General features: G+C 37.6%; 2 protein-coding genes across 3 annotated transcripts; one reads left to right on the forward strand and one right to left on the reverse strand.

The window, feature by feature from the left end:
- Positions 1–5,774: 5,774 nt before the first annotated feature.
- On the forward strand, positions 5,775–11,752 carry LOC119084848 (L-gulonolactone oxidase 5-like). The gene is made up of 9 exons (XM_037194965.1): positions 5,775–5,954; positions 6,619–7,027; positions 7,461–7,557; positions 7,660–7,983; positions 8,039–8,267; positions 10,150–10,396; positions 10,456–10,493; positions 10,565–10,635; positions 10,700–11,752. The coding sequence occupies exons 1-9, from the start codon at positions 5,893–5,895 to the stop codon at positions 11,080–11,082; spliced, it is 1,860 nt and encodes a 619-aa protein (XP_037050860.1). The 5' UTR covers positions 5,775–5,892; the 3' UTR covers positions 11,083–11,752.
- A 9,558-nt stretch (positions 11,753–21,310) lies between these two features.
- On the reverse strand, positions 21,311–24,625 carry LOC119084899 (adult enhancer factor 1-like). Of its 2 annotated transcripts, XM_037195053.1 has the most exons (6): positions 24,352–24,622; positions 22,773–23,047; positions 22,626–22,700; positions 22,082–22,174; positions 21,857–22,009; positions 21,311–21,787 (listed from the first exon to the last, which is right to left on the reverse strand). In XM_037195053.1, the coding sequence occupies exons 2-6, from the start codon at positions 22,908–22,910 to the stop codon at positions 21,719–21,721; spliced, it is 528 nt and encodes a 175-aa protein (XP_037050948.1). In that variant the 5' UTR covers positions 22,911–23,047; positions 24,352–24,622; the 3' UTR covers positions 21,311–21,718. The 2 variants fall into 2 exon arrangements, with proteins under 2 accessions (XP_037050948.1, XP_037050947.1); XM_037195052.1 differs by having other exon boundaries at positions 21,311–22,009; positions 24,352–24,625.
- Between the last annotated feature and the right edge of the window lie 151 nt (positions 24,626–24,776).

Raw genomic sequence — 24,776 nt, forward strand, 5'->3', positions numbered from 1 at the left:
AATTTTGGTTTTGAGCAAGAAAAAAAGAGGAACCGAAAGTACGGGGCGCATTATTCGCATAGTAATTATTCATTTTTTGTTTGCTCTGACGCGTCTTAGAGATGAATTTTAAATATTTTTTTTGACTTCATTGCATCGTAAAAAATAATGATTTTGATGAACCGGCCTCTTAAGCAAAGAGGACATCAATCAAGTGTCAGTCATTGACTTTTAGGTGTAATTGTAATTTATACGGCCGATTGATTGGTCAGGTATGTATACCATGCAAAAGCAGACAAATAATAGGTTTATTAAAAAAAGGAAGAAATTAACAGTAACCACAGCAGACTTATCGAAAACAAAAGTCATGACCAACATCGGGGGCGATAGAGAAATCAAAATTGGTGACACTGTCATTGAACGAGTCGACAGCTACGTATATCTAGGACATAAACTGAAGTTAGGTCTCGACAACCAAACTGCAGAAATAAGACGTATGATTGGTCTTGCATGGGCAGCGTTCGGAAAACTCAGGCTAATTTTCAAAAGCAAAATGAATAATAGTCTGAAACGTAAAGTTTTCGACACTTGTGTCCTTCCAGTGCTCAATTATGGAGCGGAAACGTTAACTTTAACGAAAGCATCCGAAGATAAATTGAGAGTGGCACAAAGAGCCATGGAACGGAGTATGCTTGGAATAACACTCAGAGACAGAATGACGAATCAATGGATTGACTTGACTTGACTTGAGTAACCAAAACGTGCTCCTGTGAGCGATCCCATGAGAACATTGGACGTGAGGATTTTGGTTTGATTGTGAGTCAGACCCTAATCCCCCCTTTTCGTTCTCCTTGATTACATTCAAAGCACACAGTAAAACGTCTTCACTCTCCCTGTCTAACTCCCACCTTTCGACCCTTACGTGTGTTCTGAATGGTATCAGTGTAGGGCACACCATTCTGGTCTACTATTTTCTTATATACCACAGAGTACTTTCTGTGGTAACTAACTCAACCACCGTCGCACGATCTATGTGGTCGGACTAACTACTAAATTTGTGAATGTGCATAGTTACAATACAATGTGGAATAATATAATGCCACAAGGAGAAAAACAATTACCTGATAATAAGCCGTTTACATTTTACCTGATACCACACTACTTACAGGCTTTTCTTCATTTTCCGCACATTTCATTCATGCTTGCCAGCACTTTCAAGCCTAAGTGATTTGGCCAGATACGGATCTACATGCACGAAATCAGCGTAGACCCGTAATTGTTATAATTGTTATAACAATTGTCGGCAGTGGGGAGATGAACCAACCGCCTGAGCTTTTTCAGTACTCTGCAATATTTCAGCATATTTGACTTCTATCATCCTCCTACTTGCAATCTTTTCCTAGATTATTCGCGAAACTTCATCCTTCAATTGTACACTCTCTTCTTCGAACCGGGAATACACGTAGGATGGGTGTGAGTTTCAAAATCACATTCATTCATGGCAGTGACTTCGTCATTTATCGTGTGTACTGTGTACGTTTCAATTCAGCTATTTGCATCCTCAGTGCGGAAACATCCATTGGCTCATCAATATGTTACATATAAAATAGAGAAAGAGGGAAATATAGTGAGAGAGAAAATTGAGAAATTCAACCGCTAATCTGGTTTCTCAGGTTCTTTGGTCAGATATCCCGGAATTCGGTCCAAATGCAGATTCATGGTAACTGTCCCGCAATAAGGTGACAATTCTTTTATTACTGTTCATCAAGCACTCCTTTGCGAGTTATACCGGTTGTCTTATAAAACCATTCAGAATGAAAGAATTCAACCAAAGCGGCAGCGGGGAGATGTACCGACTGCTAGCGACTCTAAAAATAATCTTCTCAAGGGGGAAGCAAACGCATCCATCACGAATAACTTTCACACACGACTTCCTATAAGTCGCTTCTCGTCACACTGTTAGGACGTTAACTTGGAATGAGTCAAATCCTGACATTTTTCTTAATGCTAAATGACATTTCTTCCAAGTGAGGGTCTTAGGCTAAAATCACCCGGTTTGCAATATCATAACGCAAAGACTGAAAGAGCTCACAACAACAACGATCGCCGTCGCAAGACAAACTGATCGGTCTAGCTATAAACCTTCTGTGGCAAGGAAAGTCACCTGATTCATAGCTCATACAAGCCAGACAGTCACAGCTCAGCATGCCAATCCAACATGGGGGCACACTCACTCCATTGCATCCCATAAAGAGAACAGTGGTACTACCTGCAACGTTCCTCGCACGAATTGTCAGTCAAAGCAATTATGTCAACGAAAAGGTCATGGAGCTACACACCGCAGACAATTCTCCTCGTAATAAATGCCCGAGCCAGAGAATGTTCCTTGTACGAATCGTCAGTCAAAAGTATGTCAACGGAAAAGTAATTCAAACAAGCACCGCAGAGAATCATCCTCGTAATAAATGTCCGAACTGGGGATGTTCCTTATACGAATTGTCCGTTAAAAGTACGTCAACAGAAAAGCAATTGAGCTACACACCGCAGTGAACTCTCCTCGTAATAAATGTCCGAATTAGGGAAGGATCCCCGCGCGAATCGTCAGTCAAAAGCACGTGGTTCAGATCCACCTAGGCAGCCGCACAGTTTTGAGAACAACAAGTTCTACCAAGGAGTCCCATTCACAGCACAGACAAACGCAATTCGCTAAAGCAAAGCACCTAGCAGGGTAATAGAGGTTTTTACACGTCAAATAGAGTAGTATTTTGATACCAATAATACCATTAGCAGCCTTAATGGTAATTTTGCAATGACATTATGAAAAAAAAGGTATGGAAATATTCGCATACTTCGATTAAAGTACTACTTTATTTTTTTCTATTACCCTGCTAGGTGCTTTGGCTAAAGTCACACCACATCCTCATCGTAGATATGCAATGGATCAGTCTACTCCAAATTCGGTTCTTTAGACAGCACGATTCCTATCCTTCAGGTGAGGAGCCTGCCAATATTCCTACATCGTCTTTAATGATCACGTCCACAATTCGGTCAGATGATTCAATAGAAAAGAGGGTTGTCCATTGGTTCTCTAGCACATTCATTCAAGCGCTCTTGCTGGCAGTTCGTCTTTAGATTTCCATATTTATCCAGCGGTATTCTCAGTTTTCAAAGAAAATTTTTCACGAGCAAAATTTTTTACATCCGTTCATTTTCACACCGCCTACTACAACACACATTGCCAGCGCAAATTACTAGCCAGGTGAACCGAACTGAACTGAATTGAGCCGTAACGGATACGTCTATGTCTCTTCAAGCGTTTCTGTCAGTGTGTCTGTTAGTTTAGTGACCTACAGAATGACGAATCAATGGATTCGACAAAAAACCAGGGTCGTTGATGTCATGGAAAGAATAGCATCTCTGAAATGGAGCTGGGCGGGACATATTGCAAGAAGGACAGACGAACGTTGGACCAAAAAGATCATGAACTGGCGACCATATAAAAGACGAGCTATAGGTAGACCACCAGAGAGATGGACAAACGGAATTAAGAATATTGCAGGTACAAACTGGCAGCAAATGGCAATGGATCGTACGAAATGGAAAGAAGTTGGAGAGGCCTACATCCAGCAGTGGATAGAAACAGGCTGAAAAAGAAGAAGAAGAAGAAAGAAGAAAAAGAGAAGAAGACAGCAGACTATTGAAAAGATAGAAAATTTGATCACGCGTATTACGCGGTATGGGCCGAGGGATTTGTTTACGATAAAGTTGCTTGGCAGCATTTTCATGAAGTTCTTTTCACGAAATGGCCGTATTTAAACGAAAATCTGTAAGTCGATAGCAGAAAATCGGTTCCTTATTTTATAGAGATGATGCATAGTCAGGTTATATATATACGTATATATATAGTCATACGCACGAGTGGTATTGGTAAACCCATATGAACACGTATAGGACAGTGTGGTTGTATGAGTGGATCAGCTGAAATACAGCTGAATCAAATTGCTTCATAGATTTAGTAGATGAAGGCAACTGTAAGCACAATAATTCTAATTTCAACAAATTAAAGTTGCAATCAACCCTCGGTGTGACTTTGCTTACCGGAACTTGATTTACGTAAAATATTTTCTCCTTAGAAGTACTTACGAACATTGCTATTGGCCTTCACTAATTATGAAGGGAATCAAGCTTCTGATTTATTTAATTAATTGCATGTTTGTTGCCTACCTTTTATATCATCATTTCACCTACCTGTGAAGGTCATATTGTTTCATTCAAGATATCAATACAATTACTCACTGAATGTTAATCAATAAAATCGTAAATTGTGTCAACATAACAATGTCTCGAAACCACATAAAAGTATCAATAACTGGGGCCATGAACTCTACACTTACAGAGCAAATATGAACTATATTTTGTTGCATTGGTAATTAATATTCATATAACTTACAGCACAGGCAATTAAATAGAAACTTGCGTGTAGGAAACATGAATAGACATATCCAACAATTTCTTTCTTCAAATAGTGCAGTAAATTGGGACCACAACACTGCATTTACAATTGTCTCTAAAGACCGTGTGATAACACAAAATATAAGATTTATGTTAGCGCCTGATTAAAATCAATTTGGCGGCCTTTACATTTTCTGAGATTTTTTTGGTGATTTCCCAACAAAAAAAAATCAAAGAATCTGTCAGTTTCAGAGCAAATTTGTAGCCTACATTTAGGCGGAAAAATATTCGTTTTTTGATGATTTCTGTGAACCAAAATCTTTTTTTGAAAAGGTAAAACCATTAAAGCACGCAAAAATGTATTACTTTTAAAGGAAAAATTGGTTTGTCAGTCATAACTTAACCCACTTGGAGAAACCTGGCAGATTACACAATTGGGATAAGTTACCAAACCAATTTTTCCTTTAAAAGTAACACATTTTTCGAGCTTTTTTACAGGCTTTAACATTTGAAATGTCTCACTGTCATTTTTTTTCTTCAAAGAATGCCATTGTGAATTCGCAATGACACAATGAAATTCTCAGAATAATTTGACAGCGAGACATTTGAAATGTCCAAGACTGTAATGGTTTTACTTTTTCAAAAAAAAAACATTTTGGTTAAGAGAGAACCAACAGCATAAAACTAATATTTTTCCGCCCAAATGTAGGCTACAAAGCAAAGGGTCCGTTGCTCATAACTTGATTTCTGATCCAATCCTCAAAGTATGCAAACTCTCTGAGTAAAGTTAGGCACTTAATTGATCTCTTATCGTATTGGGGTTACGTCATACGAGTCATTCAATATGTAATATCGTTGCAGCCGTCAAACACACTGCAATTACCCGAATTACCCGACTTCAGTACGTTACTAATGCGATATTAATCGCTAAAAAAAATTCCTTTGGAATCGAACCCTAGTAATTTTGGAGGAAGGCTGTGGTAATAAAATAACAAATCTACAAGCAACAGCCAAAATCAAACACATTTTGGCACTGTAAAAAAAATCCGTAAAAATTGTTCATACAAAATAGAACTCTATTTGGCAGATGTCAAAGGAAGCACTTTTGCTTGGAGTGCGTTGGTTACTATCCTAAATGCTAGAGTATTCTACGGAGGTCACAGTTTAGGCACACGTGCTGCATATATTAAATTTTCACTTCAATATTGAACCTTTTGACATTTGTATTATGCAAGGTGGAAAGCTAATTAAATTGCAAACCGGTTTCGAAAAATGTTTCTACAATTACATTAATTACACAATTGTTTTTCCTTATTTTCGTTGGCATTCGTAAAACGTTTGAACATTTGCTTGGAACAGTGTTAACAGGTTAACAACGCTATACAGACATTTTTCGCAATCACTAATTATATTTTTTGCAAATTTATTGAGATCAGCGTCGAAGTGGAATTCGGAACAGATATGAATTTTACTTCGATCTGCCTATTTCTAATCGGACTGACTTTCGTGCGATCGGGAGGAAGGTATGGTATGTGTGTCGTACGTAATTTGGCTATTCTACCTAATGTAAGCTTAGAGGAAGGCGAGTCGTTCGAGTCCAATCCGAATTAGAAACACATCTAGGCCTATAACCTGTGATGATCAATTATCATGTTTTCCTATTAATTTAATTTTGTCGGACCCGGATACAATTTGGCAATTGATTTTTCTAATTTAATTTGATCTGGCTTGGTTCGATTCGGACATCGATAGATCTGAACGTTTTTTCAGTCTTATTCTATATCGTTTATAAACCGAGTAACAGCAAAAGTGATCATCGCCGACAGCTGCCGAATAGAGTACTACTTTGTATAAAATGGTTTTTTACAGTGTTTTACAGTTGTGTGACACACTGTCAAGTTTAGGTGGCCTATTTAGAGTACAACGCATGCTTGAAGTGCGTTGCCGAGTAGCATACAACAAAGCCAACGAAACTTTTTCTCTTCGTCACTGAGTTAAGGAAATGGATGTTCAGATTCGCACTGCACAAATTATACAAAAGTCATATCTTCCTTGCGCCCTGTGCCATTGGTATCATTGCCAAATTTATCGATCTCTTATTCTTAGCTCTATAATGAGAACTCTATCTTAAAATACAGGCCACCTGCCATTCGAATTGTTCTAATTGAAATTCGCTCTGACCTACAGCATAACCACCAAAGAATACACTTCATACAGACGAATACCATTGTGTACACCATCCGATGATATACGATACCCGAACACTAAAGAACAAGTGGTCGACATTGTCAAAGAGGCAATATCCCGGAATGTCACAGTTAAGGCGTTTGGAGCCCGTCACTCTCAAACAGATATAATATGTACGGAAGGCATACCGGTCGATGTTCAGGGTATTCAACATTTTCGCCTGCACGACGATGGAGTCACTGCCACATTCGGAGCAGGAGTAAATTTAAGAGATGCTACTGAATTCCTTCGACGACACAAGCGTGGTTTACGAACCACACCGGCATACGGGAATATAACATTAAGCGGTGCTATTGGCACCGGAGCGCACGGCTCGACGATTAGATATAACGCATCCATTTCGTCGCAGGTAACCAATGAGTACAAACATTTTATCGAAATGAAGGGATATCCCCAAGCAATGCAACAAATTCCATATAATGTTCACCAATTATTGCGAACGTTGAAATGCATTATTGAATTGATTGAATTAAAAAAAAAATGTTTTGAGCACAGATGAGGCTCACAGCTTCAAATAACCGCGGCATTGCTTTGTCATTCAGAAATCGATTCAAGTGTACTTGAATGTTCGAAGAAATGCGATTTAAAATCTCGTCGCGGAATATAGCCATCAATCAAGGGTATTCACTCTGCGAAATGTAAATTGATAAAAACCATAACCCTTTCAGAGGGTATTGTAAAAACGTTTGCCGTTTGCTTTGTTCATCATTTTAAATTCAACCTGTGAGGCACTCTTTAACCCTTTATGTTGATGGACATTTTCCCATATTTTTTCATCACAGGTCATCGGCCTAACGATCGTTGATGGTACAGGAATGGTGCGAAGCATTACTGATCCAAGCGATCTGAGGTCCTATCGACTAAATTTAGGATTGTTGGGTAAGACTAGCTTCGTCAAGTAGGGACTATTGTTAGAAATCGCTAAAATACTCCCTCTGTCGTCAAGTGTAGACAGTCAAGATCTAAACTTTCTATTTGTAGGCATCGTGGTTGACATAACACTGTACACAGTTCCTCTGTATAAAACACGTGCCCATAATTATGCCGTTCCCGACGAAGTACTAACAAACGGTGTAGGAACAAACTGGGCTAAGACCACAGACCAAATCGCTTTTTATTGGTTTCCCGCCTTCCATGAAGTAGTTATTGCCAACTGGACCATTGTCGACGTTCACACACAGGGAAACGCAAAGACAAATGATCACGTACCATCGTCTTATGCCAGTTTCAATGCACTTGCGGCCTTCGGAAAGGAGATCATTTTTGGCCTCACTTCCAGTACGTGCGCTGTAGCTAATTCGCTTGGTATGTTCGTGAAATTATTTATTTTTGAGAGACACCACAAGCATCCTCTGTTTAGGCTACACAATTCTTCACGCCGTTGAATATTACATGCAATTGTCGCTGTTGATTCAAACACCGAATTTTGCGCCAATTTATACAGAAGACGAGTATACCGTCACGAATCCGGCAATTGGATATTACGATCTAATGTTCGCTCCAATTTGTTATGACGATGAAAGAGGTCCGCTAGGATCAGCCTGTGTGTGGGCACACGGAGAGAATGAGATCACAATTCTTGATAACGAGTTAGTTAAATTGTTTGGTAAAATCCGATGCACCATGCACATGTGCTTCGCAGTTCAAGTCTGAGAAATTGCAGATGATAACAAAACGCTTCCAAACTTCAAAATATTTGATTGAGTATGTGAACTCACTCAGATTGTAGCAGAAGTGAGGCACTTTATCTATTACACTGCACTGCAGAGGGCGTTATTTTTCTACGAAAAAACAAAGAATCCGAGTTAGAATGTCATCCCCTGCCATCCGAAGACCAGTTGCAGGGTACTTCTCATTGAATATTTTCATATAAATTTGTGACATGCCCCCAAGGCAGTCAGAATAACTGGTCAAAGTTTTATTTCCTTATCTCTCAATACTTCCATGTAGCCTTTAAAAGTAAAAATTTATTTTCTTTTTACGAATTTTCGTAGATTTCTTCTGAGCAAGTTTTAACTTCGAGATATTCCAAAGAAAGAATTGAAACATAGCTAACGCCGACCCGTACGAAACACCTATTCGTATCAAAAGCCTGAAAAACTATTCTTCCTTTTAAATCACTTACATTATCCACTCTTTGCCTTGTTATCATATACAATTAAATTGCCGGAGGCAATATAGACAGCCCCGTACGAAGTCAAATCTCATAAATTCCTATTTAAACAGCTATATACCGCTATATTTAACTATATTTCACTATAAATAAACATTTCACAGATAAATATATGCTATTATATAGCTCTATATGCCTGTATATAGCTCAATATAGCTGTATATAGGTATATATAGATGTCCATATATGGAATCCCTGAAACCCCTCACACTTACCACATTATTTCCATGTTAACAGAAACTCTCTTAGTACCATTTTCCCCAAGATACTTCAATTTTACTAAAATCCAATATGGCCGCCGGCAGCCATTTTGTTAGGAGACCGGAAATAGTACCGACGCTTTACATTCGTTAATACCTTTCAAACAAAAAAAAATTCATGAAATTCGGTCAAAATTTACTCGAGATATTGTCAAAATACACCACGTTCACTGTACTTCCGAGTAGCCAGATAAGAGCTCACTCCAAGAGACCTAGCTCACGCTCCGGAGAACATAATTTCATAAAAATTTTTTTCCCTGATTGGTACGGTCAATACCTATCTAATAAAGCTAAAACAGACGAAATATGTTCAAATGTGGCCGACCTACAAGCAAAAACTGCTTGCCGCCCTGTGCCTGTTCCACACCAAGGGGTCTAACTCACGAGTCGGTCATCCGATTTCCATAAACTTTTTTTTTGTTGATCGGTATTGTAAATACCTTTTATTTGACGTATCACTTACAAGTTTAACGTTTAAATGTCCGGAGATATCTTCGAAAAACCGTAAAGCACTTATTGGGCCACAGCTCGGGAGGGGTCGATCCAAAATCACTCATCTTCGAACTTAGCCTGTCTTTTGACATTACCAAACGGGAAAAAAAAGAATTTTCAAAATCGGATGCGTTTTACTCAAGTTATCGTGCAGACAGACAGACGGACAGACAGACGGACATTTTTTTTCGCGGATTTGGCATCTCTAGACAACCACAATAGGTTTCCCCTTACTCAGGGAGTCCAATTCGACGTGTTACAAACGTATGCGTAAACCTATAAGACCCCAGTACTTCGTACGGGTCTAAAAATAGTTTGAGCCGAGCCACTTAAATTTTTGGTTGGACCGCAGAGCCCATTATTTAGAACGTTTATCAAAAGTCCTTCTTACGCTATGTTCTTCGCTTAACATAACCTATGTACCTATCGATATAACTAAAAACGATACTCCAATAGAACGTAGTACTGCGACAGCGCGTGTGCAAAGCACGGATTTAAGTTTTTTTTTTCAATTTTTTTTTTTTCATATTTTAAGTCTACTTTAAGGTTTGCCCTTGACCTAGCTGATATGCCAAACTTCATCAAAGATGTGAAAGGTGTTCTAAGTAAAACTCCAACGGCCTTTCCTCTGCAAGGTATTCTAATGCGGTTTTCAGATTCATCAGACATTTTCCTGTCAACAGCTTACGGTCGCCAGACAGTTCACTTTGAATTCTACGTTTGGAACAGAAATGATCCGTACAACGATCCATCGGGATGTTTAGCAGGATATCAGACGATTCTACAAATTCTAGTAATTGAAGTGCCACACGCTCGAATGTCCGAATGATTTGGGTTTTCATTTATTTTTAGACTCGAAAATATCGAGCCCGTTCGCATTGGGGGAAGAGGTATCTATATTCAATGTTGTTACTCTAAATTACGAAATAGTTCTTAAACCGGTTGAACCATTTATATCAAGCGGATTGGTTTATCACAATAGTGAAAGCATCGATCTGAAATTGGATAGGGATGCTCGTCGAGGATTCATTGGTAATTTTAGTTCTTGTACATAAGATCACCGCAAATAACATCGAAAAATGGGTTTATCATTTAGCCGCGATGAATAAATTTGATCCGAATGAGATTTTCATTAACAATTTCGGGCGCCGCATCAAACGTAAAGGAACAACAGTTGACATTGACCCGTTGACAGTGCATTGTGCCTTATTGGACAATTGCATTTGCTCCAAAGACACCGACTGTGGAATAGATCAAATGTGTACAACGTTGCCGGGATATACTTACAACGTTTGCAGGACAATAAATGAAGTGCCAGAATTTACGGTCGATAGGAGCGTTTTCCCACCCCCACTCGGTGTTTTGGGATTCCTTTTAAACAATATTCACACGCTGGCCGGCGCAGTCCTTGCAAACTGCTCTCTAAGTGATATGGTTGGTGGAGTACTGGGTGTACTTGGAAAAGTTGGTAAATTTTAGTCTAATATTAGGCAAATCGTTTTTACGTTTTCCGATCCAAAAAGTCTGATGAAATTGGTTTTGGTCAGTATACAGATGGGCGTCCATTTTCGGTAAATTTATTTGGAAAAATAATTCTACCAACATGGGTCCTGGCATAAAGCGCGTCACATTTTTTAGTTAACTTTTAATTTATGTTCCCCTCCTCCGGTCTAATACCACATGGTGTCAGTTGTTTAATTTTATGTGACTCCACATTGTGACGCATGTTGTTGTCGTAGAACTGTGATATTACACTACAATCGCTAAACCTACAAATAGCAAACCGGTGCAACTTTCTCAAATCTTAAGTTCAAGGTTGGTAAAGACCAAGGTATATGCTGGAGAGGTAATGTCATTCAGTCGCGAGTTTCACAAAATATTGAGTGTGTCTATCTCAAGACAGTTGGCCCACCAGGTCTCTACATTTATTTTTTTGTTTCTAACGAGAGGAAGAGATGGCATTTGGCTCATTTGGTTAAATGTATCGTATCAGTACCCACGAAATCCACCTTGGAAAAGACTTGATTTTGCTAAATTTGCATGTAATTACGACGTTTAGCTGTTGTGAAAGGTGTAGTGAGCTGAAATGTACTTAGTTTCACATAAATAAAATCAAATTTAAGACGAAAAATTTATTAATATTGAAAACAACGCAGCGATTTAGTCTTCATAGTTGGATTTTATGATTGACCTAATTTTATAGTATGCAGGACGATAGCATTCAAGATTCTACTTGTTGTAGCGTCTTCACTCTACAATTAACTTCTTTTTTTGCGAACTGAATAACGACGATGCACAAAAAGTTTGAAAGGTAATATTAAACGAGAGCTGAATGTTAAGCAAAAATGCACAAATGTTTTAACGCCACAAAGTAACAACAAAACACCTTTGTGCGAACCTTATAATTTACCAATCAAAAATTACCAGTTATGACAATGGGTGTTTGGTTTTCACATTGTGAATAATTTAATATTTTTATAACAAATATTTCGATGGCCAATGTAAATACTACTTGCGGTGGCTATATAGTTTCGATTACATTTTGCATCGAACGATTTTTCGGTGTTCAACATCACACGATCCAGCAGCACTTTGTTTTGTAAAATATACGTTGCATTTTAATTTTCTTATTATATGCTAGCGGTAAAGAGAATCGCCTTTATTGCCTACACGCCACGGAACATTATCATTACATGCAAATCGACCAACAATGGAAAGCGTTCATTATATTCAGTGAAAATCGCTTTTTGGTGTTTTGATAGGAAGTTTATATAAAAGGATAATGTCTGCTGAACCGTTGAAATCATGTTTTCGGTCTCATTTGTAACCTGATTTTAGAATTCTGGATTCAATCAATCCTCTCTAGTAAACAGATTTCATTTTGACGCTGTCAAAATTCCACCTTATTCCTTTGTTTGACTAATTTCTAATTTTACATTTTACCACTTTAATAACAGTAGCTAGAGAGGGTATTCTTTCGATGAACAAAATAAATTTTTAATTTGTTGAAAGCGAAGAGACACTAGTATCCGTTGGACCGTTCGTAAAAGCGTGCCTAAAACATTTTTGCGACCTACAGCGGACGAAACTAGCATCGAAACTTTTGTCGGTTTCGATGACTGAGGATAAATAATTTTGGTGTACCGATCTAGCAACAGCTGATTTTGTATCAGCTGGTGTCTATAGATCATCTTCAAGGCCGTTTAAAATGCCATTCACGTTAAAAAATCTCATACAAATGAATGAATGAACGAAACATTTAACGAAACTTAAGTGAGGTTACGTCTGAAAGTACCGTATCTTGAAGATAATCTATTTCATTGTCAGTACGATATAAAGCGGACAACAAGATAAACACAAAAGTAAACAATCGTTACAATGAGCATTTCACCAGCTGATACAAAATCAGCTGTTGCTAGATCGCCACATCGAAATTATTTTTTCATCCCTAGGACCCGAAAAGTCCGTCGGATATGAAAAATATTATTCGTACCTTCGTCGCCTTCGGCTCTGTCTGGAAACCTCTCACACGCTAAAAAAGACTTTTAGTCCTAGATACGAAATATACTATTTTTTGTTAGCATTGTTAGCGTTATCAACCAGGTCAAGCATAGTTGTTTGAGTTATTATTTGAGTACAAAATACTCGCGTTTGGCTCGTCACGCAAATCACACTTTATGAAAAAAGCAAACATCAGAGCGCGGAACGTAATGTAGTATTAAAATTGAAAACATGAAAAATTGCTGAATGAAAAGACCTCAATAATTACGCGCTGGTGAATCTAAAATCAGTGCAGTGCGGAATATAAATTAAATTCTGAGATAATGTTTCTTCTGCAAACATGAAATTATAACTTTGAAATTATAAGCAAGAGGACGACAACGCGCTCATCTCGTATCATATATCCGCCACACTTTTACGCAAAAAAACAAAAAACAAATTGTGTAGCGAATGTTCTTTGTGATTGAAAAAGGAATGAAGAAGATTTGACCGGTGAAATAGATTGAAATCGATTTCTAAGTACGTTGAAGAAAGAGTGATGTTGTAACGCCCGCTTGATGTATAATTATTAGTTATTTGCGTATCTGTTGTGGACGATTTTAGGCAATTTCGTGAGTTGTACCCCGAACGAAGTGCCTAAAATAAACAGATACGTATACAACTTTTCATGCTGAGGGTACTTATCACGAGAAAAATTCCGTAATTTATGCCCAAAGCATGAAAACATTTATTATCTACCCTTAACAACTTCTCAAGTACACAAACAGTCTGGATTAACTTTCACTACTAGATAGATGGAATGCGCTCTCTAGCAACGTCAAAATGTCGTTTTTGCTATTTACAAATTAGTGAATGTGCAGTGTTGTTCAACTACTGTATCCACGCTTCCATTTTGGAACGTGTGACGCTTATTCGCGATCTTGGAGTCTTTCTTGACTGTGCACTCAATTTTAATTTTCACTTTAAATATGTTGTATTGAAAGCGTGCTCGATGCTTGGATTCATGAAACGAATGTGTTACGGCTTCACCAACTTGAGAGGGCTTGTTAGTGTCTACTGTGCACTCGTTCGCTCGCATCACGAGTATGCCTCAGTTGTATCTTATCCCTGGCAAACCGACAGAGTAGCCAAGGTCGAGTCGATACAAAAGAACATTGTCATTTATGCCCTCCGTAGGACTGTTAGGAGAGACGCTAATTACAGGCTTCCCTCCTATGTGTCTAGGTGTAAAACTCTCGGGATCGAGACTCTGTCGAGGCGAAGACTAAATCTGTGCGCATTTTTCGTGAATGATCTTCTCAGCGGTCGTATTGATTCTCCCGACCTTGCTTTCGTCGTTAACCGACCTTCCAGGTCCCTCCGTTTTCATGAGTGTTTGCACGTTCCGACTCATCGCACGTTTTACGGCTTTTTCGAGCCGGTTTACAATTTGTTCAGGATTTTTAACAATTTTAGTCGTTTAGTTGACCCGCGAGTCAATAGGGCCACGTATCGCCGTTTGATCAAGTCTCTGTCAATTGATTGTGAACTGAAATTCGCTGTTGGCTCATATGTTTTCTGATACCATAGCCGAGTAGTTGGATAAAGATTGGTTTCAGTATTGCTAAGACGCGATCGTTTATTTTTCTTATTCAAGTTTTTTGTAGTGATAGTTGGTTTTCGTTCTAAGTTTCGTCAGGTTTCATTTGAGGAATTGTCTTGGTTTATAATTTTTAAGAGTTTGATTGTTAATCGTTGTAATCGGTTATCATCAGTTGGCAAACATGCTGTCGATGATTATTCCGAAAAAAATAAAATTAAATTAAATGCGTACTTACGTCCTTATTAAACTCGTGTACCCGACCGCGTTTTCACACTATAATGACGAAAGCTCAGAAAACATCGGAAAACAGAATAGAATGAAGAGCCGCCGTATGTATGGTTAACCTTTCAGAAACTACTATGTCATATGTTATCGAGTGAAACGACAAAAAAGAGCGTGACCTCCTGTTAAGGTTATTTTTTACACTAACGTTATTTGTTGAGCGAATGAAGTAATAGATTTTGTATCTAAAGAAGGGCGATACCTTGAACAGATCTGTTACCGATTATATCGCGATAGGCTTGCCGTTTCTGACAGGTTAACATTCCTCTGTCTAAGAAACATTCCTCTGTCTAAGTTAAAGCTAAAGTGGTATTAATAGTTATTTATGTCCCTCACTGAAATATGCTTCTTTAAGCACTAGATGGGTGAACATCATGTGCCTAAAATCATTAGTAAACAAGTTATTAGAAAGTAAAAAATATCTTTGCAGATGGACGAGTATCCAAACGTAATTTACACAATATGTCATAAGCACGTCTTTTAATTCAGAAATAACACTTGGTCCTTCACTGTACTATTTCACCTTTTCACTGCATAAGTTGGGTAAATATGGGTAAATGCATAAGTAGGCCTTTGATTTTGGTGCAAAACGCTTACTAATTCAAACCCTTCTTCGAATGTATTTGCGTCCTCTGCTCCTGCCTGATTTACTTTACTTTGCCGTGTTAAAACTAAATTCGAAGAAAAATTCTGTTTCCTGTTTATAAAGCGTAGTCGAACGATGTCCTGTTATAAGGGTTCAAGCCACACATGTTTTCTGTCTCGTTTTTTCGCACAGCTGTCAAATTTGAAAATGAGACAACAAATGGCTTGCACCATTATAACAGAATATCGTTCGCACTAAGCACGAGAATAGTAATTTATGCAACTAGTTGCGACCTTTGCAACGTGTTGCGTACAACGTTTTCTGCAACCAGCTGCGAAAAATGAAAATGAAATGCAAAACATAACTCTATCTTTAACATACATTCCACTATGTGAACGATCAAGTAGACTGCATTTATGTACGCTTCAAAAATTGGTTCACTCACTGAGATAATATATCTCAATAGCCGAATGCGTTAGAGGTGTTGCTCGATAAGCATTGGCTTTTGGTGTCGAGAGTTAGAAATTTGGTCGGGGCAGAATTTTTATTTACTGTTAATAGTTCAGAAGGAGCGGTCAAAAGTAAATCCATTTCACCGCTAGTGGCGAAAATAGTTATTTGTGTATTTGGTTTGGACGACGTGTTTAAGCTATTTTTGCGAGTTGTTACAAGCGAAAATAGCTTAAAAACATAGCTAACGCCGACCCGTACGAAACACCTATTCGTATCAAAAGCCTTTAATGTGAAACTCTTCATTTCTCTTACTTCATTTTCTTCTCTGCTGAAAAACTATTCTTCCTTTTAAATCACTTACATTATCCACTCTTTGCCTTGTTATCATATACAATTAAATTGCCGGAGGCAATATAGACAGCCCCGTACGAAGACAAATTTCATAAATTCCTATTTAAACAGCTATATACCGCTATATACCGCTATATTTTCCTATAAATAAACATTTCACAGATGAATATGCTATTATATAGCTCTATATGCCTGTATATAGCTCAATATAGCTGTATATAGGTATATATAGATGTCCATATATGGAATTACTGAAACACCCCACAGACATAACAAATTATTTCCATGTTAACAGAAACTCTCTAAGTACCATTTTTCCCAAGATATATCACTTTTAATAAAATCCAATATGGCCGCCGGCAGCCATTTTGTTAGGAAACCGAAAATAGTACCGACGCTTTACATCCGTTATGCCAACGGCGACAAGACAGAAATGTCAAGCAATAAATGGATGGGAAAAAACGTTGGCACACTCCCCACTACTCCCCCATAGATGGCGCTGTACTGGACATACATCACATTTGAAAAATATGGCGGGACAACGAACATGGTGTGAACGATGATGGCCATTCTCAATGGATCGCACAAAATGGACAACATCATCACTTTGGCTTATCGGACCTGTTACGACGTAACCTCCCGATGAAGTGCTCATCGTAAATATCAACAGAACAAACAGAATACATAACTTAGACATAAGACATTGTAATAAGAATAGAAAAATGTTAGATATTAGATGACATAACATGTAACCATACGATTAATAACATTCGTTAATACCTCTCAAACAAAAAAAAAATCATGAAATTCGGTCAAAATTTACTCGAGATATTGTCAAAATACACCACGTTCACTGTACTTCCGAGTAGCCAGATAAGAGCTCACTCCAAGAGACCTAGCTCACGCTCCGGAGAACATAATTTCATAAAAATTTTTTTCCCTGATTGGTACGGTCAATACCTATCTAATAAAGCTAAAACAGACGAAATATGTTCAAATGTGGCCGACCTACAAGCAAAAACTGCTTGCCGCCCTGTGCCTGTTCCACACCAAGGGGTCTAACTCACGAGTCGGTCATCCGATTTCCATAAACTTTTTTTTGTCGATCGGTATTGTAAATACCTTTTATTTGACGTATCACTTACAAGTTTAACGTTTAAATGTCCGGAGATATCTTCGAAAAACCGTAAAGCACTTATTGGGCCACAGCTCGGGAGGGGTCGATCCAAAATCACTCATCTTCGAACTTAGCCTGTCTTTTGACATTACCAAACGGGAAAAAAAGAATTTTCAAAATCGGATGCGTTTTACTCAAGTTATCGTGCAGACAGACAGACGGACATTTTTTTTTTCGCGGATTTGGCATCTCTAGACAACCACAATAGGTTTCCCCTTACTCAGGGAGTCCAATTCAACGTGTTACAAACGTATGCGTAAACCTATAAGACCCCAGTACTTCGTACGGGTCTAAACATCGTCCAAACCAAGTCTTTAATAGTCATTTGTGTACCTGATTTGCACGATTAATTTTAGGCAATTTCACGAGTTATAGGCCGAACGAAGTGAGGCTTACAAGCGAAAGTGCCTAAAATCAATCGTCCAAAGCATGTGAGTTTTCATGCAAAAAAAGACTCTTCGATCACCACCTAAATTACGCATGTAAAAGTTCAGTTTTCGCAGCACAGTTGCATACTAGAATTATCAAGAGGGACATCCTCGACTCAGTAGACAAAATTTCTCTGATAAATTAAGTTTGAAATGTTGTTGTAATGCTACTGTGTCGCAACTTTATGTATGAATATTTTGAATTTTTCAATGTATTCCGCAGGACAATTCTACGCTAAATTGCGACAAATGCTGGATTTCGAGTTGCTTTAATCGATGCAAAACATGGAATAATGTCAAAGAAACTTGACGATATAGGTCGGCCAAATCGTCATCCATAGAGCCCTAACCAAAAAATTATTATTGACAAATTGTTCGCAAAAGCGTTTAGGTTAGTTATGGTACTGTGGATACTCTCATTCGTTTTCGGTTTGTCAAAAATGGTTTTTACCGTACGATGGAACTAACCAACGCAACTGAATTTATATGATAATTGTGCACTACTGTGTCGTGGGGGTCTCTTATTTAAATTCTGTTCTCGTATCTGTTCTTGGAATGCGTTGAACAAATCTATTGTTGTGCAGTTTGAGTGTGGGTTGAATTTTCACGTTATAAATAGTTCTTAGTCATTCAATCAATCTGTTCGGACGTCCTTCAAGAAATTCTTATGTTCCTTTCGTATTCTCGTTGTTATTACTGCCTCCGGAGTTGTGAAAACCAACAGGTTATGGGCCCAGAAGACGCGTTGTAGGACAGGGATGAATTTGTTTGAAATCGAAAATTATTGAAAATCAAAATTACGGAAGTGGTTGGTGGTGACATGATACTGGAATGATCAGGACCGGAATCGGTGCAATCGGAAGTAGTACAATTAGAAGTGGTCCAATTGGAAGTGGTACAACTGATATTAACACAATCGCAATGGCACACGATTATAAATCGGAATCGGCTGGAAATTGTGCACGATTTGGACATAATGAATCGTGGAAGTCGAAAACGGAATGTGAATGCTTAAAAATGTCAGTGGTGTTGGGAGTGGCGCAAGCCATAGTCCAGCTGACATTCGTATCGAAAATGTATTGGAAGGGATGGAAGAGGGAATCGACTTATTCGTTGAAAAAATGGGTGCTCGTCTAGTCGCAAACATTTTTAAGTCTGGTGTTCTGCATAAGGTGTCCGTCGCTGTGGATCGAATGGTGTGCAATCTTGAATTAGAATGCGGGAGTGAAATGAACAATTTTAGGTTAAAAAAAATCTAGTTAAAGAGGTGTTTGGCTGTTTAGTGGAAAGGTATAACTCATGATTAAACAATTAGAGATGAGAACGGTAGATTTGATCATTACAATTAAGGAGGTGTTTTGGATTATGGATAATTGTAATTCCCTTGACTGAAAGTCAGGGTCTTACACCAGAAAATACCGAAAAATGATTGAAAATGTATGAAAAACGTTAAATGTGGGTAACAAAAAATCGTTGAGGGCACGATAACGTGAGTAACTCTCAACCAATTTGGATGATTCTTTTTTTTTAAATACGTGGAATTAAAATCCCAAGGCTAAGTTCGAAGATGGGCTATGTAGGACTAAGGATCTTGAAGCTATCCGAGAAAAACGGGATTTTATACTGTTGATCAAAGCCTCAATTAAAAAAGATTACTTTGATGAAATTTGATTTTGTTTGGTAGTTTGGGTAAATCATATAAGTTTGTTTTCGACGTGCATGAAACTAGCAGGAAGAATAATTTCATCATTCGATGCCCAACTATCAGTGATAGTTTGATAGTTGACTATCAAATTTGATAGTTGACTAACAGCTTGATAGTTGACTATCAAGTTGTTTTGTCATTTATCAAGTTGGTAGTTTTTTATTCCCTTTACGACCACATCTTACGCCAGCAAAATGCCTGTTATCAAATTAGCAAACTTTGATTAAGAAGTCTGTCAAATTTTAATAAAAAAGTTAAAGTTTTGTAGGGAATATAAGATGAATTATCTAAACTAATTTCTGAAGATTTTTTTTTAATTCATGGAATTAAATGAATCAAAGAGAATATTGTAAAAATTTTACGAGTGTGAAGTTTGCGGCCAGAGCGAAGCGAGGGCCGTAATTCACACGAGTCGTGACATTTTATGGTACGAATTAACCGAAAATATTGGTAAACTGAGCTATTTTTAACGATGAACCAAAAACTAATAAAGTTCATTTATTACCATGTCACCATGTGAAGGTATATTAAGTACCGGGGACTTCCTATTTTTACGCAAAAGTGGAAGAGACGAACATCTATCGCACTCTTTTATTTCGTGAAAAAGTCCTCGTTCCACATTCACAAAAGAAACTTCACATCTACTCTGATGTAACAAAATGGCGATCAAACAGAATAATAGACAGCTTATACGAGTGGGAAGTTTTCGCTCGCTTCGCTCTGGCCGTAATCTACACGAGTCATGTTTCATTTATGATTTGAAGTTGATTGAAAATCTTGAAAATTGAAAATTTTTAAGTAAATTGAGAGCTGAAAAAGTGACAAATTTTACTCTCATTTGCATGGAGTCATTAATATAGAAAACATATCATGTATTAAATGTGACAAGTTTTTATGAATACGTCAAAAATACATTTAGAAAAGTGTCAGTCAAGGGACCTGACCCGAGCAAAAGGTGGGACCTAGTGATCAAGTAGTCCTTTAGTGAGTTTGAGTGTGCGTTGGATTTTCACGTTATAAATAGTTCTTAGTCATTCAATCAATCTGTTCCATCTGTTCGGACGTCCTTCAATAAATTCTCATGTTCCTTTCGTATTCTCGTTGTTATTACTGCCTCCGGAGTTGGGAAAACCAACAAATGACAGTTATTAAAATCTGTTCGTTTGCCTGTTCTTGTAGTGCGTTGGTATAGCATAGAAAGTAGTATACGTGCGGATTAATTTGTATAGTTTTAGATTTAATTTTTAGCTTCCATATTTATGAGTTGTGAGGTCTCATGACATCATTTTAATGCTCGATCAATTAATGAAAAATTTCGGCGATTTCGTGAAACATACAAAACAATCTCAAGTTCCAGCCTCAAAAACGACTAAACGAACTGCCAACGAATGAATTCAATGAAACAACTGTGAGGGTTTTGTTAAAAAACATTAAATATATTTTCAATACATTAATAAAATGTTAATATTTTGAATTTCCTTATTACATTTTCGGCTTAGCTTTAATAGTAATTGTATGGCCCTGTACGGAGGTTTCTAATCGTGACTAAAAACACATAAGTTCTCTTCGCTAAATGTTTACACCTGCTTAATTTATCGTTCCATTCAAGTTTTTGCTTCTTCTTTTTTTAATTCAATATTCCGTTTTAAATAGAAAAATCGTCGGTTTGCTGTACAATTACATTTTCAGTTCTTTATTTATAATGTGTTCTCTTACGAAGGTATTTCTTGTAGTAAAGGTATTCTCTTCATTAAAATTAGTGGATGTAACGTCAATAGAATTTCGGCATAATCCGATTTCTTATTTTATTTACAACTTCTTGTCTAACTGATCAAATGTTTTTTTTCTCCTCTCTCTTCTCTTTCTTTAGTAAAACAAAACTTAAGTACTAAAGTGTTCAAATAATAATAGAAAAAGAAATAATAAAAAGAAAAACAAACGAAAAAGTATACTCACAATTCGAGCATCAATTTGGGGAGGGGCGCTGTGTCGTTTCTTTTCATTCTCCTAAGTTTTTCTCATCCGCATCCCGATTCGCACATACTTTCAATCATGTACTCGCTTCCGATTTTACTGGTTCCGCTTTCGAATGTTCCATTTGCACCACAATATGCTGTGCCTGTTGATCAACATTATCGACAATCAAATCGGCTTCCGTTTTTAATGCGTCCAAATGACCACTCATTACCAGGATATGATCGCCTTGCTGCTGTTGATTGTGCAAATTTTGCAGTTCTTGCATTTCTTGCATAAACGGCTTGTCGCCCACATGGATTTTTATGTGATTGTTTAGCGTACTCGACTGACGGAATTGCTTTTTACACACGGCACACTCGAACGGCTGTAAGAAAAGAAAAAGCGGAACCGATATGATCGAGCAGAACAACGAGAAGGGGGAGCCGTCTAAGTATACCTTTTCGCCGGTGTGAATCTTTTGGTGATTAGTTAGTGTGCTGAGCTGTCGAAACGGTTTATGGCAAAAATTGCAGCAAAAAGGCTTCTCTCCCTGGAATAAAAGTGGATATAAAATTCCTCCGCCAATTTTAATGATAGCAAATAGTCAGACATGCTCTGCACATGTTCAACAATTTTTAAAGAAAATTAAACTTCGCACAAAAGCCCATGTGACGCATAAAAACCCACACAATGATAAGCAGAGCGCAGTGTTTATTTGCTACAACAAAGTGGAACTCCACACGTCCAAAACTCCCATTTTCTTTGGCTTTATTTCGAACAAGTTTCCTGCGACACTGAGCGACGTTTTCCTATACAGTGTTTAAAGAGCGTAAAAGAGAGAAAAATTAACTGGTTCCGTTGGGTGATACGTCAAAATTTGTATGTAAAAGTCCAGTTAACTAGGAAAAAACCAGTTAATTTAACTGAGCTCGATGGGTGAACACTCTTTTTGACATTCTCTTTGAACACTATATACAGTTTAATGATCCAGCATTACTCACCGTATGTATTTTTGAATGGTTTGTTAGAGTGCTGGACTGACGGAATTTTTTGTCGCATGTTGAGCATTTGAATGGCTGCAATAATGGACAACGGAAAGTAATGGTCAATTACCGCGTGATTGCAGAACGTTTCGGAAAATATTTTACCTTTTCTCCTGTGTGGATTTTAAAGTGATTTGTTAGCGTGCTTAATTGACGAAATGTTTTCTCGCAGATGGCGCATTGAAACGGTTTCTGTTGGTCATTGGTGATCGTCATCTTTTTGGGAGATATTTGTGTCGACATAGGCCCTCTTTTCGGTTGATGTCCCAAAGGTAAAGCGCAGCGTTAGTATGGGATGCTGAAGTTTTTGTTTTTCGCGAAGATTGGACTACAGCTGTGACGACGTTAAAATCATCATGGAAGTGACTGATTGATTTCGGCTAGAATGAATTTTTTGACGTTAAAACAACAAGAAAAAGTTGGGGATTTTATGTGATCAGGTTGCAGAAATCATTAGGGCTGAGAAACTGAATTCAGTCCAGAGGGAAAAAGTGCTAGGCTGTAAACTACATCATCAGGGGTGAGGGATCTAGTATACAGAAACTGATCTCATTCAAAATTCGCCGTCCAACGCATCAGAATGTTCTGACATTTGAAACAGAGCGTTTTCAACGGATCTCCAAAGACTTCGTGGTCTCCCCCGAATGAAATCTATTCCAAATCCAAGTCGACAGGTAGACTTTCAAAAATTTTCTACAATTGTGACTGTTAATAGAATTACTATTTCAATCAATTCTACACGCCCTCCCAAATCTTATGCACTGTGACAACTATAGTGCACGTGAAATGAAGTCAACAAGAATTGGATTGAAATTTGTCGATTTTCGACTTGAAATGGTAGGCTGACACTTCGATCCCTCTTCTAATATCTCTCTCAACTCCTTTCACTGATATCTTTGAATTAGAACACTCGTCAGACGATCATAATTGTAAGAGATGATTCTCTACATCAAATGCAGGGCAATCACTAAAAGTATTTTCAGTTTCGTCTGAAAAGTGCTGAATTTCGCTGACGTCCACTGTAATCATGATATTTATCTAATAGAAACATTCAGCTTAGAAAATTCTCTTTTCATTTAAATTAAGAAAATCTAAATCCATCGAAATAACGTGAATAACATGAGATATGGAGCACCGTGACCGTAATCAGTGAGCAGAATGTTCATTCAAAATTGATTGTGCTCAGTGTATGATCTTGAACATAGTAACTACACTACCGTCTAATACATATTCAAGAAAATAAAATTATGAGCTCACTACTGTAGAGAACGCAACGTCCCCTTGAACTTGGCTAACTTAAGATTATGGAGACTGTTTTTCGTGTACTTTGCAGAACTTTTTCGTTATGAAGAAAACCGTAAAAGGAGTTATATAAGCCGACAACGTTGGGCTCCAAAAATAACAACTATTTGCAATACCGTCGATAATATTTTAATAAATGCAAAGTGTGTATTAATCGACATACCAAATAAAAATAACAAGAACGTTGACGTCACAAACAAAATCAAAAACAACAAAATCCAAGTAAACAAGTCTAACTTTGGAGTGAGGTTATGTTGAACATAATCGAAAGATCAGTCACAGCCTGAAAGAATCGCACCGATTTTACATAGAATTTTAGTCGAAAATCGATTGCAGCTTAAATGCTAACAGATTTCAATTTCCAATTATTTGATTTGCTTACAAGTTTCGTTGTTTCATTTAAAATTACGAGCAATTCTCTCGTTCACCACATCGTACATTTGGAACGAACACTTAAACTGATTTATTAACCGATATGGACGCACTCTACAATTACGTTAATATACAATGCCGGCTTAATTTTGATAATGAAAGGGTTTACTGGCCGATAGCATTACAATTTTTACAAAATTTACTGAATAATTGCCTTCAAGTTTTACAAATTTTTCTTTATTTTTCTTTTCAGATGACAGTTGACAGTTTACCATCGGTATGACACTTCAAACGAAAATGGTACAACGAATTGTAGAAATTTGGTTTTGTCAAGTTTATCTCTCCAAAGACTTGCTACAACTGGAGCTGGATTATCGTTCATATCGGATTGGGATTCCATTCCACGAACATCGGTATAAATAATGGATATAAATG

Source organism: Bradysia coprophila, unplaced genomic scaffold (genome assembly GCF_014529535.1).
Source record: "Bradysia coprophila strain Holo2 unplaced genomic scaffold, BU_Bcop_v1 contig_94, whole genome shotgun sequence".
Lineage (NCBI taxonomy): Eukaryota > Metazoa > Arthropoda > Insecta > Diptera > Sciaridae > Bradysia > Bradysia coprophila.